Source organism: Physeter macrocephalus, chromosome 2 (genome assembly GCF_002837175.3).
Source record: "Physeter macrocephalus isolate SW-GA chromosome 2, ASM283717v5, whole genome shotgun sequence".
Taxonomy (NCBI): Eukaryota; Metazoa; Chordata; class Mammalia; order Artiodactyla; family Physeteridae; genus Physeter; species Physeter macrocephalus.
Genome location: NC_041215.1, coordinates 14,439,934 through 14,457,961, shown reverse-complemented (window position 1 = coordinate 14,457,961; position 18,028 = coordinate 14,439,934). Strand labels below are relative to the sequence as shown.

The 18,028-nt window shown below is 50.3% G+C and overlaps 1 protein-coding gene across 13 annotated transcripts in view; it reads left to right on the top strand.

Annotated features, from left to right (window-relative positions):
• The first annotated feature begins 927 nt into the window (after positions 1 to 927).
• Positions 928 to 18,028, top strand: part of EPS15L1 (epidermal growth factor receptor pathway substrate 15 like 1) — a 107,185-nt gene continuing 90,084 nt past the window's right edge. For 10 of the 13 annotated variants that reach the window (XM_028499021.2, XM_007104980.4, XM_007104981.4 and 7 more), the window contains exon 1: positions 937 to 1,012. In XM_028499021.2, the coding sequence (XP_028354822.1) occupies positions 980 to 1,012 (33 nt within the window). In that variant the 5' untranslated portion in view covers positions 937 to 979. Of the gene's footprint in view, positions 1,013 to 18,028 lie in introns of all 13 variants that reach the window. The other 3 variants (XM_028499024.2, XM_007104982.4, XM_007104978.4) reach the window with 1 other exon arrangement.

Here is an 18,028-nt window from a genome sequence, read left to right as displayed (position 1 = left end):
GAATGAATCAGAAAGCACACTGTGCTCATTTGAAGGGCACGAGGTATGTCAAGTAACTGAAGACACTGGAGCAAGCAGCTGTGAGACTCCAGAGGGGAGGAGGTGGACAGGAAGCTGTGCCCTCACTACCCCAAGATCGCACAGCCTTCCAGCTTGTCTGCCTGAGAACTGCCACTATCACAGGAGACCAAATAAGGGGAAGCTGACCCGTGCTGAAGAAACCTTGTGCCACTGTGGTCAGGTACTCAGCAGAACCTTCCTTCCTCATCCTTTTAGTAGAAACCGGCCACAGATGAGTGGGTGTCTAAAGTAAAAAGAAGGCAAAACATGTCTAAACTAATAAATGCGCCTCCATAATGCTCCTCCAGCAAACACCAGGTGCCTGCTCTGTGCAGGGCGCAGCGTGAGGCATAGAGGTGGAACAATAGCAAACACATATTACCATTCCCTCTTTTCAGAAGAGGGGATTGGGGGCGCAGAGAGGCTGCTTAAATGACTTGCCAAGATTACACAGCAAGAAAGTGGCCACACACACACACAGAGCTATCCTAGGAACAGGGAGCCTTGTTGGGCAGGGTGAGGGTCCCGACCCTCTGCCAGGCGGGCGACGGCCTCTTCATAGTGCTTTTGCCAGGCGCACGGCAATGGGAACAGCATCCCTAGAAGAGGGCCCATCATCGGCTAGGACCTGGAGGGGTAAGGAACCTCGGCAGACGAGCCGAGGAATTGGGAATGAGGTGGTGAAGGAGCGCGTGAGGCACTCTGCGAAGGTCCCGGGCCCCGCCCACTCCGGCTGGGGCTAGGCGCGCGCGGCCCCGCCCTCAACTCCCTCCCCTTCAGGGTCCGCTGAGCTTGCGCGGCCCTGCTTCGGCCCCGCCCTCTCCCGGGCCGGGCTGCGCGCGCACCGCCCCTCGCACCAGGGCGCACGCGCGGCCCCGCCCCGTTTTCCCCGGCGCTCGGAGCCGAGGTCCGCGGGAAGATGGCGGCCCCGCTCATCCCCCTCTCCCAGCAGGTACGGGCTGGCCAGGCGGTTTGGGGGGGGGCCGGGGGCTGCGCCGCCGCCCGTGCGGGGCGCTAGGCGGACGCTGCGGGGAGGCCTAAGCGCGAGGAGGCCCAGCTGGGCGGCGGCGGCTCACGCTGAGGGGCCCCGGCGGAGGGCGGGCGTGTGGTCCTGAAGGTGACAGGCCGGTCCGACCCTGGGCCTCCCGCACCAGAGCGACCCTCTGCGGGCGGCGACCCCGCAGGCGGGGCCGCAGCGCGTGTCTGCTCCACCCGGGGCCCGGCCTTCTCCGCAGCTTCCAGGCCGGGTGATGCACGGTAGCATTGGGCTGCCTCCCGGGGAGGTGGCCCAGGGGAGCAAGCATTTCTGCGGGTGCGGCAGCCTCGCGGGTCTTTGTCTCCTGCCGGGTCCCAACGCCGGGGCGGCAGTGTCCCCGCCGCGGCGGAGGGCAGAGCCCCGCCGGAGCCAGGACCTGCCAGCAGTGCGATCCCGGACTCTTTTCTTCTTCCACCGGGAGCTGCTTCCGCCACCCCTGCGCCGTGAAAGGGAGGGGGGTCGCAAGTCTCCGGGCGCCTTGCGGTGCCCTCAGATCAGCCAGATGCTCTTACTAAGGGACAGTATCAGCGGCGCGACACAGACATGCGAAAAAGAGCCATGCGCAGGCAACCCTGCCTTCTGGGAGGGACGTTCATTCATTTATCCATCCGTCAGATGTGCGTCGGGCTAGGTGTTGGGAGCGCAGCAGTCACCCAGACCAACAAGGTCGCTGCTCTCCTGGAGGTGACACTCTCGTGGGAACTAGAAACTATCTATGTCCTGCTAATAACAGCTGCCTTTATTTGCTGAATATCTGTGTTGTACCAAGCACCGTATTATACGCACTTTGCCAGAATTATCTAGCACAGCATTGGGATTGAGAGTGAGAACACAGGGTCACATCATCTTGTGTTCAGATCTTGGCTCCGAGGCTTACTTCTCTGACTGTCCTTGGACGAAGCTCTTAGCCTCTCTGTGCCTCAGCCACCTCATTTGGAAAATGGGAATATAAAAAAGTATTGGGATTAGGTGAAGATTAAGCATGTAAAGCACTTAGAACAGTGCTTGGCACATCGGACTCACTCATTGATCCTGTAATTATAACCATTATTTAATTCTCTGGCAGATTTGGACATTTGGAAATAGAGATTACAGCTGTGAGAATGCCAAACCCCAGGAGAGCTGTTAGGCAAGTTGACATGACTGGTCAGCTGATCCAAGGAGAGAGACAGTGCATACTTGCTAAATATTGCCAGAACTAGCCAATTTGTAACACTGTCACTAAATTAAAAGCATTAGAGACCGGTGGTTATTAATTAACAGATATGAAAGTGCTCTGTAAACTATTAAGTGCCCTACAGATGTTGGGTATTATTATTGATAGCCAGTTGCTACCTTTTAGGGTATGGTGTGGGGTGGTGTGAAACAGGCTTAGGCTCATTTAATGAGGAAGCGCCCCTGGTTTTTAAAACTTCCTATCCAGTTTCGGCACCTGCCTTAATTTGAACTTTTTTTAAAAAGTTTTTTATTTATTTTATTTTTTTTTTGGCTGCGTTTGGTCTTCGTTCCTGCGCGTGGGCTTTCTCTAGTTGTCGCTAGCGGGGGCTACTCTTCGTTGCGGTGCGCGGGCTTCTCATTGTGGTGGCTTCTCGTTGTGGGGCACGGGCTCTAGGCGCGCGGCTAGCTGTGACACGCAAGCCCTAGAGCTCAGGCTCAGTAGTTGTGGCACGGGCTTAGTTGCTCCGTGGCATGTGGGATCGTCCTGGACCAGGGCTTGAACCCGTGTCTCCTGCATTGGCAGGCAGATTCTTAACCACTGCGCCACCAGAGAAGCCCTTAATTTGAACTTTGATGACAATAGCTAAGGTTAATTGAGTGCTTTGGAGCTTATTAAGTGCTTTCCATGTGCTTATCCACACAACGAAGAGAGGGGATTCTTACTTCTTACGTTACTGATGAAGGATTAGCTTTAGAGGAAGGCAGTGGTTTGCTGCTGTGAAGTAAGGTGTGAAAACCTGAATCAGGTCATGTGATTCATCTGCTTAGCATTTTTTAGAATAAAATCCCAATCCCTCCCCAGGAATCCCTGCTGGTCAGGTGCCTGCCAGCCTCCCCTGCTTCTTTCTCACCCTGGCACCCACACTGCAGCCATACTTGTGGCTTTTCTGTTCTGCTCGTAGTTTAAGCTCTGTCTGTCCTTATGATGTCCCACGGGCTGTTCCTCCTTCCTGAAGTGCTCATCCCTATTTCTTACCTTGGTGGTGCCAGTGCCTGGCTCCTTTCAAGTGGCAGCTCAAATGTCATTCTCCCCAGAGGCCTTTGCTGGTTACCTGTTGTAAGTCCCCCTCCCATAGCACTGTGCCTCCGCCACACCACCCGTCAGCACCAGTCACGGTCCACAGATGTCTGTGGGTCTCTTTGCTGTCTGTGGCCCCATTAGACCAGACACAGATCTCTTGTTCAGTGCTCCTGACTCTGTGCTCAGCACCCAGGGAGTGTCAGGTAAACCCGTGAAGCAGGGACCAGCGAGTTGCACCACCCAGCACCCTTCACAGGTGGCTTTTCTTCCCTCCATGTGGCCTGGGGTCTGGGTCCTTGCGGGTGGGAGCATATTCGAACGAGGAGCTCGACAGCCTGAATCCCCTGGTCTCTGAAAAGTTCAGGTCATTGACTGGTGTGCTTTTTCCTTTTCCTTTGTTGAATGATGGCATGGCCAGGCTTTCTTCCTTGTGTAATTACGTCAACATTTACACCTGTTAAGTGAAGCACTGCGCCACATGTTCCTGTCGACCAGGTGTGAGGCACAGACCTATCAGGCGCTTCCAGTCTAGCTGAGGCTAACACGAGTTCAGTTCAGTCTAACACGAGTTCACAGTTATTACAGGGGAAGCATTCATATAATTCCAGGATAATTTCTGGTTGGGGTCACTAGGGGAGCCCCCTGGAGCAGGAGGCCGTGGTCTGGTTGGATTGAGGTATAGGACACACTTGGAACGTGGATGGCCAGCTGAGGGCGAGTGAAGCGGGTAGCCAGTGGGATTGTGGAGGGTGGGGTGTTTTTCCTCTGCCTCAGCCCTGTCTGCGTTTTTCCCATCAGCATCTTTCCTGGTCTGCTCCCTACTCTGCCATATCTGTGATGGCCTCTCCCCATGTAGTCTCCTCTGACCCTGAATATAAATCTTGTCAACTTGAAGAGTAGGGAGTTCTCCCTCTAGAAGTGATTTTTTCCTCCATCAATGTCTCATTGATTTATGTTTCTCCCAGCGCCCCCCTTCACCTCTCCTCTTTAATTGCGGCCCACCCTGGAAATGCACCTGTGTCCCTTACCCCCTTTGTACCCCCTTGTGCTCTTGTAGGTTACTGGCGACCTTGCCCCAGTAACCTACAAGAGCACATGGTGGTCCTTAACTCCAGTGGCCTGTCCTTGGGACTGGTCCTCCTCGAGAGCCCTGCATCACTTGTCCGTCACTGTAGCCTGCCCTCAGCCTTTACTGTCTCTCTTCTCCCAAATTTCAGCCTCTCCTGCTTGCACCCTTTCTTTCTGTTATGTTCCTGCCTCTGGTGCAGAGCACTCTAACACCGCCTCCCAACCTTCCCCAACCCCCAATGGCTAGAACCTCATGCTGTGACCTCCTGCTGCATCCTGCCTGCCCCAGAGGCCTCTTTGCTGCTGTCTTCCTTCAGCCCCATCTGAACGGGAGTTTTCCCTCCTGTACCTTCTGTGGGTCCCTTGCGTGGCCACCAGACCCAGGGAACAATGGTAATGGGAGGAGAGCGTCAGGCTCAGTGACAATGAGAGTCTGCCCGGTGCCCAAGGAGTTCCTTCTTCCTTCTCCCCACTTAGTCATATGCTTCTTTTTAATGGGTACCACTGTTTTAAGAGTGTTTTATTCCCATTTTTCAAATGGGAAACTGAGACCCAGAGAAATTAAGTAACTTGCTGAAGTCCCATAGCTGGTGGGTACAGAGCTGGGGTTGAAAACCCACATCTGTCTGCCTGCAGAGCCCTGCTCTTTCCGCTCTTCTAGGCAGCCTGCTGGCCCACAGCAGCACCAGGCAAATGTGTCTGGAATGAAGACTCAGTGCTTGGGACACTTGTTTGTCCTTTTGTCCCTTGTTTTTTTTTTCCTCCAAAATAATTGCTAGTTTCTGTGTCTTACTAGAATGTTAATGCAGTATAAATTGGGGGCGGGTAGAGAGCCAGGTTTTATTTATTTATTTTTTAAATTAATTTTTATTGGAGTATAGTTGCTTTACAATGTTGTGAGAGCCAGGTTTTAGAGTAAATTTGGCTCACCCTGTAAGATCCAGAGTTCCCTGGCTGTCTCTGTCTTCTGACCTGCCTCAACCTGGTTTTTGTTGACTACGTGGCTCCCGGTAAAGCACAAACATGTAAGTTTTGCCTCTTCTGCCCCAACTTTGAGCTTTAAAACAACTTTCCCCTGCCTGGTTCTTAATCCTGATCAGTTGATGGGGGCAGCAAGTGACTGTCTTTGATCAGATGTATTGGATAGAGTGTCCACTCTCTGATGCCTCAGGCTGTGCCGACAGCCCCGGCCACAGGTGGTGAGAGGCACCTCATCAGCCCCACTCCAGGGGTACTGTCCACTTTGACCTGAACTGAGTAGCCAGCACTCACTCGGAAAGCTACTCGATACTCTTCCTCGGGACGGTGCTCTCGGAGCCCCATTATCATTTAAGGCCCCTTCAGGGTGCCTGTTTTTCAATGTTAGGGTTCCCAGATATTCTTTCAGTGACCTCAGTTATGCAGTACTTTCTGCACCTCAGTTTCCCCATCTGCAAATTGGGAATAATACCCTATACCTGTTTCATCTGTCTCACAACAGTGGAGTGTCAGAATCCCTCAGGGTGATAGACGTGTGTGCAAAGTGCCTTCATTTGTGTAGCACGCTGTTTGTTCAAACATTTACTGGGCATCTTCTCTTGGCTGGTGATTTCTGGGCAGCAGGATGTACCAGCAAACCTGAAGACCATCCTGCCACAGGAAGCTGAGGCTCTAAGGAGAGGGCGCAGACGTACAGAAATGAACAAACACGTACACAGTATAGTGATGCCATCTGCGCTGTGAGAAGTGTAAAGCCGAGGAGGACACAGTCAGATACGGAGGTCTGGGAAGGCCTGGAGTCCACACAGGCTCCAAGGACTGAGTAGGAAAGGCATTTGGATGGCTCAGATTATCCTCCCAGTCACCCTGGTCAGTCATCCTCGCTTTATATAAAGGGGTAAACTGAGGCCCAGAGACCTTATGTCACTTGCCAAAGGTGGCACCCAGCAAGCTCACGCTGACACAGCTCTTCTGACCCCCGTCCTGGGCTCTGCCTTGCACTGCAGTTTCCTGTCTTGGAATTTTTTTTTTTTTTTTTTTTTTTTTTTTAAGCTGCCAAACGTTATGGTAGTGTGAGGTCTCATTTTATTTTTAAACAGTGGTCCTGCTACTTCATCATTAGGTTCTATGGAGTCTGGTGGAGAGAAGATCACTTGTTTACATTTTTATTTTATTGTTTTTGAAGGTGGAGGGGGAGATGGAAAGACCTGCTTTATGAGGGATCAGCAGGCTTTCCTGCTGCAGTGGGTACTCAGTGCTTCCAGAGGCTGATGGAGGAAAGAGTGGGCCATGCCCGGCCCGCAGGGAGAGTGCACTCTGCTCAGGCTGGGGAGGCTCAGGTCCCAGCTGGAGGAGGGCCGGGTGACTTGCTTGCACTTGGGTGTGTTGGAGACGGCTGCCTGGAGGAGAAGGGGCATTTGGACTGGGCCGTGGAGATCCTGGGAAGGGAGGGAGGCATGGCATTTCTGACAGAGGCAGAGCAGAATGAGCGAAAGCCAAGAAACTGGAACTCCAGCTCAAAGGGCCGAATGTGAGGCCGGGGATGGGACTTTGGGGTACATGTCCCTCTTTTAACTAGGGTGACTTAGGGTTGAAGGGAAGGAGGTGGCATGGTAAAATGGGACACAGGAGTCTGTGCCTGGCCTACAAATTGGCCTGAGACAAAAGGGCCTGACAGGGTGTCTGCTTGTCCAGAGAGTGGCTGATGCAGGGGGAGGAAAGGAGATCTGCCTGCTCTGTGGCCCAAAGGCTGCTCCTGTGTGGAGTGCTTTGCCCGCCACAGCAGTCTTACTGCTACAGGCTGATGGAGGGGGAAGTAGAGGTTACAGATGACCGCAAACAGCCGTCTCCTCAGATTGCCACCCGCCCGGCTCTGCCTGCTGAGTGGGATTGTTGCAGTTCTTGATAGCAGAATCGATTTACTGACTGTGTTCTGGACTGGCTGATAGTCGGTTCTCCTCCTTTTGTACATACTGGCTGAAAGCAGGGACAGGTGGTGCCCGGCTGTCATTGTCTATGGACTGGATCAGGCCTCTGCCCCACCCAGCACACAGTGCCCCTGTATCCTGCACCTCCCAGACCTGTTCCTCTGCCCTGCAGCCCCTAGGCCCTTCTTTCAGTTGCTTGCATATTCTCTCTTGCCTCAGGGCCTTTGCACATGGTATTCATGGCCTCTCTGGATTGTTTTTTCCCCTACTTCATCTCCGGTTAATCCCTACTCCTCTTCATATCTCAGCTGGCACATCATTTCCCTGACAGCCTGGCCCAGCTTTTCTGTTACTGCCTTTGGGGATACCCTGTACTTTTCCACATACCAGTTTGTAATTTTCTGTTGGTGGGAGTATTTGATTGATGGTCTTTCTCCCCCACTGCCTAGACCGTGTCAACAAAGGCAGGGGCTGTGCAGGTTTTAACTTGACCTTGTACCCTACGTGCTAGGAGTCATCTGTTGAACTAAAGGCTGACGGGTAGGGCAGGTCCACATTATGAGAGGCAGTTAGGAGCTCTGGCAGTTCTTGAGGAGTGAAGTGACACGTTTAGATTGTCTGACTGCTTATACAGGGAATGCCCAGAGCTGGGTACTAGCTCAGAGACATTTGCTGTGCTACAGTCCTGAAGTGGTACAGAGCAACCTGGCCTGAGGTTTCTGGAAGAGCAGAACGGCTGATGATCAAAGGAATATGTGGATTGGCTACCTGGACAGGGATCCTCTGAGTGGGGGCAGGAAGCAGGAGGAAGAAGCAGGTGTGGTGTGGGCAGCCAGCAGGACAAGACAAGCCTTTGTGGGAGTCAGGTGGGTGGCACCAGGTGGTGGCTGTGTCTGTTGAGACCAGACCTTCATCACCTTTGCAGCAGGCCCTCCAGGCTGGGCCAGACCCCACATTGAGGCACAGCCCATCTCCTGGGGACACCCCCCCACCATGTTACATTTACTGAGCACCTACTTTGTGCTAGCTCAGACCCGAGATAAATAAAACTGAACACCTGCCCTTCAGATGGCTGAACTGGAGCCGGGCTCCCAGGCACGGATAATCTGGACACCCTGTGGCGGACATCCTCGTGGAGGTCCGGTGGCAGCCCGCAGAAGTGGAATGAATTGCCTCCACTGGGCTGGACATAGGGGAGGAGGAAGAGGAGACCTGCATCTCCCTTTTTCTTTTCCCTCCTCTGTTCCAGTAGGACCGGAGGAAGCAGAGGTGTGCAGCCTTTCAGTCTGGCTGCTCGCCCTTCCACCCCCATCTTTATAGTTTGTGCCTCCTATCCACTCTGCCAGTCAAAGCCCCCGTTCCCAGACTCTGGTCACCCGGGATGTCCCAGAGTGATGTTGCGGAGAGATTTTGGGCACAGGTCTTGCATGGAAGTAAGGGAGTGTGGTTGGATACCCACTTTGTGCCCATTCACCACTGACTCCCTGTCAGGGAGGTGTCATTGTCATCATTCTTGTGCTTATTTCTGAACAAGGAAACTGAAAAGGGAGAGAGGTAAAATGCCTGGTGTCAGACCTCCTGGGGAGGTGGGGTGTCTGGGTTGGCCCACAGATCTAAAACTTCCGTGGATGCCATGTTGTGGGCTCCTGGGAGGGCAGGAGCAGCTCTATCCCTTCTGTGTCCCAGCATCTGAAGCAGGCAGGTGATCGTCACCTGTTGATTGCTGCATGCTCTGAATAGCAGCCAGGAGCGCAGTCTCTAGCTGCTCTTGTTGGTAGTCGATTGGTGGGAACATTTTGTATTTTATGTCTTGGGTGAAGAAGCAGGCATGTACGTACTCTACTGGTGACGAAAGTCAGGGCACCCCCCTCATCCCTGGGCCAGCATCCTGATGGCCAGGCCCCCACCCCTCCCCAGGGTTCCCGATGCCTCTTCACTTCTGCTGTGAGAGGGTGTGGGAAGGGGTTCTCTGGTTTACTCGTGACAGTAACAAGCATCCCTGTTGATCCATAGAAGATTGCCTTTTCTTAACCCACATAGGATGAGCTTTTCAACTTTACATTTCCAGTGGAGAAAGAAAACTATCTTCTTTCAGGCTGTTTTTAAAGAGTAAAGATTAAACAAGAAAAAAACTTGACAGTGAGGCCCTCTTTAGGAGACTGCTTAACAAGGACTCTGAAGTTTTGGGGATGGATTAGCCCTCTAAATTCCCCCACACCCGAGAAACGGCACTATTGGAGGTCCCAGAACCCTATAGACTTTGGTATGTGTTATCACAGATGTTTCTCCCTTTGGGTGTTTTCTTTGATAAAGATTAGGGCGGCTTCTGTGCCCTCAGTGCACCCCTACATCATTTTGAACATTTTGAACACTACCTCTATGGAGAAGAGGGTTCCCAAAGGGATGAGCTGATACCCATGATGCCTCGTGGGTCGGGCAATCCTGTGGGTCACTGTGGTGTTCACACTCAGGCCAAGGAATCAGCATTTTCTTGCAGGCCAAGTTTTTAGTTATTGGCATTTGACTTTTTGATTTTTTTGTTGCCGTTTTGCCACTGGAAAATATTCTTTAATTCACAACCCTGTAAGTGGGTTTTTATAGGTATGTACTCAACCCTACTATGTGTGAAATTGTATGTTTAAAAAAAACAACCACTGAGACTAAGAGAACTGGTAAAGACTCTTCTGTCCTGGTATTGGGAGCGGCTCAGCCAACTAGTTGAGTAAGAAAACGAGTATGATGTATACTATAGCGTGTCCAACATTTGGTGAAATATTTTATTGTTTGGTAAAAAGATCATTTGTCACGGACAGCTGTAAGGATGACAGTTCTTTGTAGATAAAACCTGTTCTTCTGTCTCAGTAACAATAATAACAACCACCATAAAAATAGTTATAACAACTGCTTCCCTTTGTAGGGTGTGTTTTACCTACATATTCTTTTTTTTTTTGAGTGTATGATTTTTTTTTTATACTGGCGTATAATTGCTTCACAGTGGAGTATAATTGCTTCACAATGTTGTATTAGTTTCTGCCAGTACAACAAAGTGAATCAGCCATATGCACACACGTATCCGCATATCCCCTCCTTCTTGAGCCTCCCTCCCACCCTCCCTATCCCACCCCTCTAGGTGGTCACAAAGCACCGAGCTGATCTCCCCGTGCTATGCAGCTGCTTCCCACCGGCCATCCATTTTACATTTGGTAGTGTATGTATGTCAGTGCTACTCTCTCACTGCGTCCCAGCCTCCCCTTCCTCCCTGTGTCCTCAAGTCCGTTCTCAACGTCTGCGTCTTTATTCCTACCCTGCCACTAGGTTCATCAGTACCATTTTTGCAGATTCCATATATATGTGTTAGCACACAGTATTTGTTTTTCTCCTTCTGACTTACTTCCCTCTGTATGACAGACTCCAGGTCCATCCACCTCACTACAAATAACTCAATTTCCTTTCTTTTTATGGCTGACTTACTTCCCTCTGTATGACAGACTCTACGTCCATCCACCTCACTACAAATAACTCAAATTTCGTTCCTTTTTATGGCTGAGTAATATTCCATTGTATATATGTGCCACATCTTTATCCATCCATCTGTCGATGGACATTTAGTTACCTACATATTCTCATTTGATACTTACAGAAATGATCAGGTCAGTCACTGTATTATCTCCATTTTACAGGTGGGGAAACTGAGGCCCTGAGAGGCTTTGTAGCTTTTCACTCTGCCTCTGAGGGGTGGAGCTTTTTTTTTTTAAATAAATTTATTTATTTATTTTTAATTTTTGGCTGCATTGGGTCTTTATTGCTGCGCGTGGGCTTTCTCTAGTTGCAGCGAGCGGGGGGCTGCTCTTCATTGCGGTGCGCGGGCTTCTCATTGCGGTGGCTTCTCTTGTTGCAGAGCACGGGCTCTAGGAGTGCAGGCTTCAGTAGTTGTGGCTCGTGGGCTCTAGAGCGCAGGCTCAGTAGCTGTGGCTAGTGGGCTCTAGAGCGCAGGCTCAGTAGTTGTGGTGCACAGGCTTAGTTGCTCTGCGGCGTGTGAGATCTTCCCGGACCAGGGCTGGGACTCGTGTCCCCTGCATTGGCAGGCGGATTCTTAACCACTGTGCCACCAGGGAAGTCTGAGGGGTGGAGCTTTGTCTGCCTGAGAACTGACCACTCTCCACCCATCTTACCCACTCCATCCCGAGGTTTCATCTAAATCTCACCTGTCCCATGAACAAACTTTTCCTGAAGGTATGGGCCCAGCGTTGTGGGTGGGGTTGAATAAATGTGAAACCTCCACCCCCCAAGGAGTGAAATGTAGGGAGTGTCCTGGTCATAACAGTAGCCTTAACATAAATTAGGAATGTGGGAGAGAGGGACTCATTTCAGTTGGAATTTGGGCAACGTCTTAAGCAGGGGGTTTGGTGCTGGGGCTGGAAGGTAACTGGCTTTCAGCAGGCAGATCCCCCGTCCCCCCAGCATAATTTGTGCCCAGACAAGGGTGAAAGGTGCACAGTGTGTTCAGTAGAGCATCTGCCAGACCAGGAAGGAAGGCGAGGCTTGACGGCTGTGTGTGTCTGTGAGCAAGTGAGTGTGTGTGTGTGTGTACGGGTGAGTTTGGGGGAAGTTAACCTGGCAGGGCGAGGAGGTGGCTTTGGGGTGCATCAAAAGCATGGCCGGGTGGAGCTTCACACTCCCTCAGCAACCACAGAGGGTCTTCGAGCAGGGGCGTGACCTCGTGCCCAATGGGATGGAGGGGGAAGCTGGTGAAGGTGAGGTTCCAGCTGAGAGGCTGGGACCTGGGCAGAGGTGTGTGCAGAGCGAGGAGGGGGTTGGAAGGCCACCCTCACTGCTCTGTCTACCTAGTGCTGTCTACCTGCCTCCCCGGCAGGACAAAGCTCCATTCCTGTGCTGCCTTGCCAGTGCCTTTGTGTGTTTGTTCCCTGACCAGACCGTGATGTGATGCTCTGCTCTGCGGTGACGGGGACTGCCTTTCCGCTCACAGTGGAATCTGGGAGCTTGGCTTGGTGCCTGGTGCCTAGAGGGCTCCTAGGCTCTGAGGAAGAGCAGTGGGCAGTGTGAGGCTGGTCGTGCACCTACAGAGGGGAGCAGGGAGGAGGCACAGAGAGCTGCTGACTCGATCTGTCCTGGGGATCCCTGGGTCCTCGTGTAATGTTGGGCCAGGGCTCAGAAGATGGCAGGGATGTTGGAACCCTGGGGTGGCCGATGTAGGAAAGGAATTTTGGGAAGGTTCGGGGCACACTTGGGGCAAGTTGGGAGCACCGTGAGAAACGGGTGCTTTCAAGGAGGGCCGTAGGTGCCCTGCTGTGTAGGGGGCACTTACTGCTAAGATGTCGCCCTTATGAGTCTCCCCAGGGCCTCTTCAGGGCCTGGTCCATCGAATGGAGGAAGGGAAGATAGAATGGAAATCATGGGGCGGGGGTGTTCTCTGCGACACCTGAAGGAGTGGTGTCCAGGGAGGGCTGCAGGGAGGCCAGGGCTACCTTGATCTTTTTATTTATTTATTTTTTAATTGAAAAAAATTTTTTTGTGTTGGTGGGGGCACTCCACGATCCCCGACCAGGGATCGAACCCATGCCCCATGCAGTGGAAGCGCAGAGTCTTAACCACTGGACCATCAGGGAAGTCCCCAGGGCCACGTTGATTTTAAGCTGCAGTGTTTGGCTGGAATCTGCTCCCTGCCCCACCCACACTGCCTGGGCAAGGTCCCTCTCCAGTGCCATCCACCTGCTCCTCTGCATGGCTGTACTCAACACTGTACCCCTCTCTCTGTGCCCGTCCCCTGGTCCCCACAGGACCCCACTCCCTTGGTGTTTTCTTGCCAACGGCACCTCCTTCTGTCTCCGTTGTGGGCCTGTCTTCCCCCATCGCATCCGTGTGGGTGCTCCTCAGCCTGTTGGTTGTCTCGTGTCCCCTCGGGCAGGCTCAGCAGCGTAGCCGCTGTCTCCCTGCCCTTGCAGGTGTGTGTCTGTGGGCTACAGAGTTGCCCTCCATCCTGTCTTTTCCTCATAGCACTTACAGCCCGCTGCGTGTGTTGTCATGTCTAATGACATTCTCCTCTAGACCAGGCGTTCCAAGAGGCTGGGGTGGGGGTGTGGTCCCCTTATTCACTGTTGCACCCCCATGGAGGCCAGTGCCTGGGACCAGGCAGGCACTCCATAGATACTGCTGGAATGGAAAAGAGATTTCCACCTCGACGTCCCATAGGGACATCCCAGAGAAACATGTTCAAGGGGGAGCAGCCCCCTCTTCTCTGTGTGTTTCTGCATCGTGGATGGCTGTATTCTTTGGGCCTCATTCTCCTGGAGGATGATGGCAGTCTCTCCCTAGCTTCCTCCCCTCCCTCCTGTCACCCGATCCGAGTGCATACTCAGTTCACCTTCTCACGAGCGCGTCTTCTCAGGTCGCCTTCAGGAGGACAGGATGACATTCTGACCTCTCAGCAAGGGGTGTGCAGACCTGTCATCTCATTGTGTCTGCCATTCCTGCCTGGTCCTGCATCCTGTGCAGGGCAGTGTGTTGGAGCAGGAAGGCTGCCTCCAGTGACTTTTGTTCCTTCCTCACTTCTGTTTCCGGTAGATGGGATTGAGAGTGCTGGACTCCCGGAGCATGGAAGCTTTCACACCTGATTCTGTGTTCTTCCAGATGGCGTCTCACCCTAAACTCCCCCTTCCTGGCTTGTTCACATTGATGCCTCATTGTATGTCTAAACTTTCAGGTGTGGTTCTCTTGCTCTTTGGTTCTCCTTGTAAGAGAACTCCCCCATGTCATGTCCCCACTGCAGGCCCTGAGTTCTGCGTGGGTCGGAGGGAGGCCCCGCATTCTGTGCCAAATGGCAGGCACACGTCTTCAGCTGGCCTTCGTCATGGCGGTCATTTGGGTCCCTGGGGAGAATTGTGTATCATCCTTCAGATCCCTCTTCTCCTTTTGCGTCTCCTTTTCCCTTTTCTGTCCTATTTACAAAAAGCAGTGTGTGCTAACGTGGATCACTGGAGAACTCAGAAAGCCGGGAGAGGCAGCCAGTTCACAGGTAGGAATCACTGTACACATGTGGTGTCCGTCCTGCCAGGTTTAGATCCAAGTGGATGTGATCACTGTGTGCTTACCAGCCAGGTCATAACTGCGTGCTGATTTGGGCCCTCCCTTTTCACTTGAGCAAACATCGTAAACGTTCTCCCTGTGCCATTTTTACCGTTCTGTGGTATTCTGTCCCAAGGAGACACAGCAGTTCATTATTGGCTTAACTAGTTCTTGACTATTTCCAGTCCTTTACTGTCATCTGCAGTCCCACCCTGAAGAAGGGCAAACTTATCTAACCCTCTTGCCCTTCTGCCTTCCTGCATATCTAATCATTACAGAATCCCAGGAGGAGACCCTAGAGTATCGGGAAGGCCTAAAGAAATTCTGGTTTTTATTATTTGACAAAAGCAAATTCTGGTTTTGTCAAATAATAAAAAGAAAGAAATTATTTGTTAAAGAAATTAACAAATAAAGAAATTCTGGTTTTTATTATTTGACAAAAGCACGATCCTGCCAGTGATAAAGCTACTTTTCATTTATCACACTTAAACCTGAAGCAGCTTGTACCATTAAAATCCTTGCCAGAGCAGAAACACATCAAATGTTGGTCTTTAATTATGTAAAATTTTAAGCACACTAAAAGTAGAGGGAAGAGTTTAATGAACTCCCATGTACTCACCACCCGTTCACAACAGATGCCAACGTTTTGCAAATGTCTTTACCGAAGTGTTTTTCATCTTAGAAATCATATTTCGATATGCACTTCTAGTAGCTGAGACTGTTTTCTTTTACATTACCACAGTGCTATACCACAACTTAATTAATAATAATCTGATACCCAGTCCATATTCAAATTTCCCTGATTATCTAAAAATATCACCTTGCATTTGGTTGTGAGATCTCCTGAGTCTCTTTTTTAAAAAAATTTTTTAAATTTTGAGGTAATTGTAGATTCACATGCAATTGTTAAAAAACAATGATGCAGAGAGATCCTGTGTATTCTTTATCTGGTTTTCTCCAGTGGTAATTTTTTTTTTTTTAATTTTATTTATTTATTTTTGGCTGTGTTGGGTCTTCGTTTCTGTGCGAGGGCTTTCTCTAGTTGCGGCGAGCGGGGGCCACTCTTCATCGCAGCGCGCGGGCCTCTCACTGTCGCGGCCTCTCTTGTTGCGGAACGCAAGCTCCAGACGCGCAGGCTCAGTAGTTGTGGCTCACGGGCCCAGTTGCTCCGCGGCATGTGGGACCTTCCCAGACCAGGGCTCGAACCCGTGTCCCCTGCATTAGCAGGCAGATTCTCAACCACTGCGCCACCAGGGAAGCCCTCCAGTAGTAATATTTTGCAAATCTCTAGGACACCATCCTAACCAAAACATTGACATTGCTACAGTCAGATACAGAACGGTTCCATCCCCACAGGGATCTCTCTAGTTGCCCTTTTACAGCCACACCCACTTCCCTCCCACCTCATTCCTTTCTGAATCCTTGGCAACCACTAATCTGTTCATTTCTATAATTTCAGCATTTTAATAATGTACAGTGGAATCATACAGTATGTAACCTTTGGAGATTGGCCTTTTTCACTCAGTATAATCCTCCGGAGATTCTCCCGGGTTGTTGTATATATCTGTAGTTGATTCCTTTTCATAGGCAAGTAGTATTCCATGGTGCTGTGGGACCACGGTTCATTGAAGCAGTTACCCATTGAAGGAGATCTGGTGTGCTTCAGTTTTGGGCGATTATGAATAAAGCTGCACTAAACATTTGAGTACAGGATGTTCTGTGAACTTAAGTCTTCATTTCTCTGGATGAATGCCCAGGACAGTTGCTGGGTCCTGTGATAGTTGCATGTTTAGTTTAGTTTTTTTTTAAATAGCTGCCAAGCTGTTTTCCAGAGTAGTTGTACCTTTTTACATTCCCACAAGCTCCGTATGAGTGATCCAGTTTCTCTGCATGCTTACCAGTGTCACCAATTCTTTTTTTTTTTTAATAAATTTATTTATTCTTATTTTTGGCTGCGTTGGGTCTTCGTTGCTGCGCACAGGCTTTCTCCAGTTGCCGCGAGCGGGAGCTACTCTTCATTGCGGTGCATGGGCTTCTCATTGCAGTGGCTTCTCTTGCTGTGGAGCACAGGCTCTAGGCATGCAGGCTTCAGTAGTTGTGCCATGTGGGCTCCGTAGTTGTGGCTCGCGGGCTCTAGAGCGCAGGCTCAGTCAGGCTCTAGGCATGCAGGCTTCAGTAGTTGTGGCATGTGGGCTCCGTAGTTGTGGCTCGCGGGCTCTAGAGCGCAGGCTCAGTAGTTGTGGCGCGCGGGCTTAGTTGCTCCGCGACATGTGGAATCTTCCTGGACCGGGGCTTGAACCCGTGTCTCCTGAATTGGCAAGCGGATTCTTAACCACTGTGCCACCAGGGAAGTCCCGGTGTCACTATTTCTTGTTTTAGCCATTCCATTAGGTGTGTGGTGGCCTCTCACTGTGGTTTTTCAAGACAATTTTTTTTAATTGAAGTATAGTTGATTATAATGTGTTAGTACAGCAAAATGATTCAGTTATATGTGTAACTGTTCAGGTTCTTTTCCATTATCGGTTATTACAGTATATTGAATATAGTTCTCTGTCACAGTGGTTTTTCATTTACATTTCCTAGCTAACGATATGCTGGCCATCTTTTCATGTGCTTATTTGCCATCTGTATATCCTCTTTGGTGAATTGTTCCTTCATGTCTTATGTTCATATTCTCATTGGATTGTTTCCTTTTTTGTTGTTGAGTTTTGAGAGTTCTTTATGTATTGCAGATACTAGTCCTTTGTTGGATATGTGATTGGCAAATACGGTTGACATTTGAACAACACAGGTTTGATCTGCACAGGTTCACTTATATGTGAATTTTTTCTTTTCATTTTTCTTTATTTTTAAAAGAATTTTTATTTTATTTTTTTCAGTAAATGTGTATTACAGTACTACTTGATCTGAGGTTGGTTGACTCCATAGATGTGGAACTGCAGGTACAGAGGAACTGTATATGGAGGGCTGACTATAAGTTACACTCAGATTTCTGACTGTGTGGAGGGCGGGCACCCCTAACCCCCACGTTGTTCAAGGGTCAGCTGTATTTCCTTCTAATCTGTAGCTTGTCTCTGCATCCTCTTATCAGGGTCTTTTGTAGATCAAACATTTAAAATTTTGATGAGGTCCAGTTTATCAATTTTTTTTTCTTATGAATCAGGCTTTTGGTGGCAAGTCTGAACTCTTTGCCCAGCCCCTGATCCTGAATATTTTCTCCTCTGTTTTTTCCTAAAAGTTTTATAGTTTTACATTTACGTCCATGATCCACTTGGAGTTAATTTTGTAAAAAGTGTGAGACTTAGATCTCCAGGCTTATTCTCTTCCTCTGGATGGCTAGTTGCTCCAGCACCATTTGTGGAAAAGGCCTCTTTCCTCCTGAGTGGCTTTTGCACCTTTGTCAGAAGTCAACTGGGCATATCTGTGTGGGTTTGTTCCTGGGCTCGCTGTTCTGTTCCATGGTTCTACGTGTCTTTCCCTCCATCAGTGCCACACTGTCGTAATTACTGTAGTTTTATAGCAAGCCTTGGAATTGAGTGGACTGATTCCTCCCACTTTATTCTTTTTCAACATTGTTTTAGCTCCTTTGCCTTTCTGTATAAATTTTAGAGTAATCTTATCTGTATCAACAAAGAA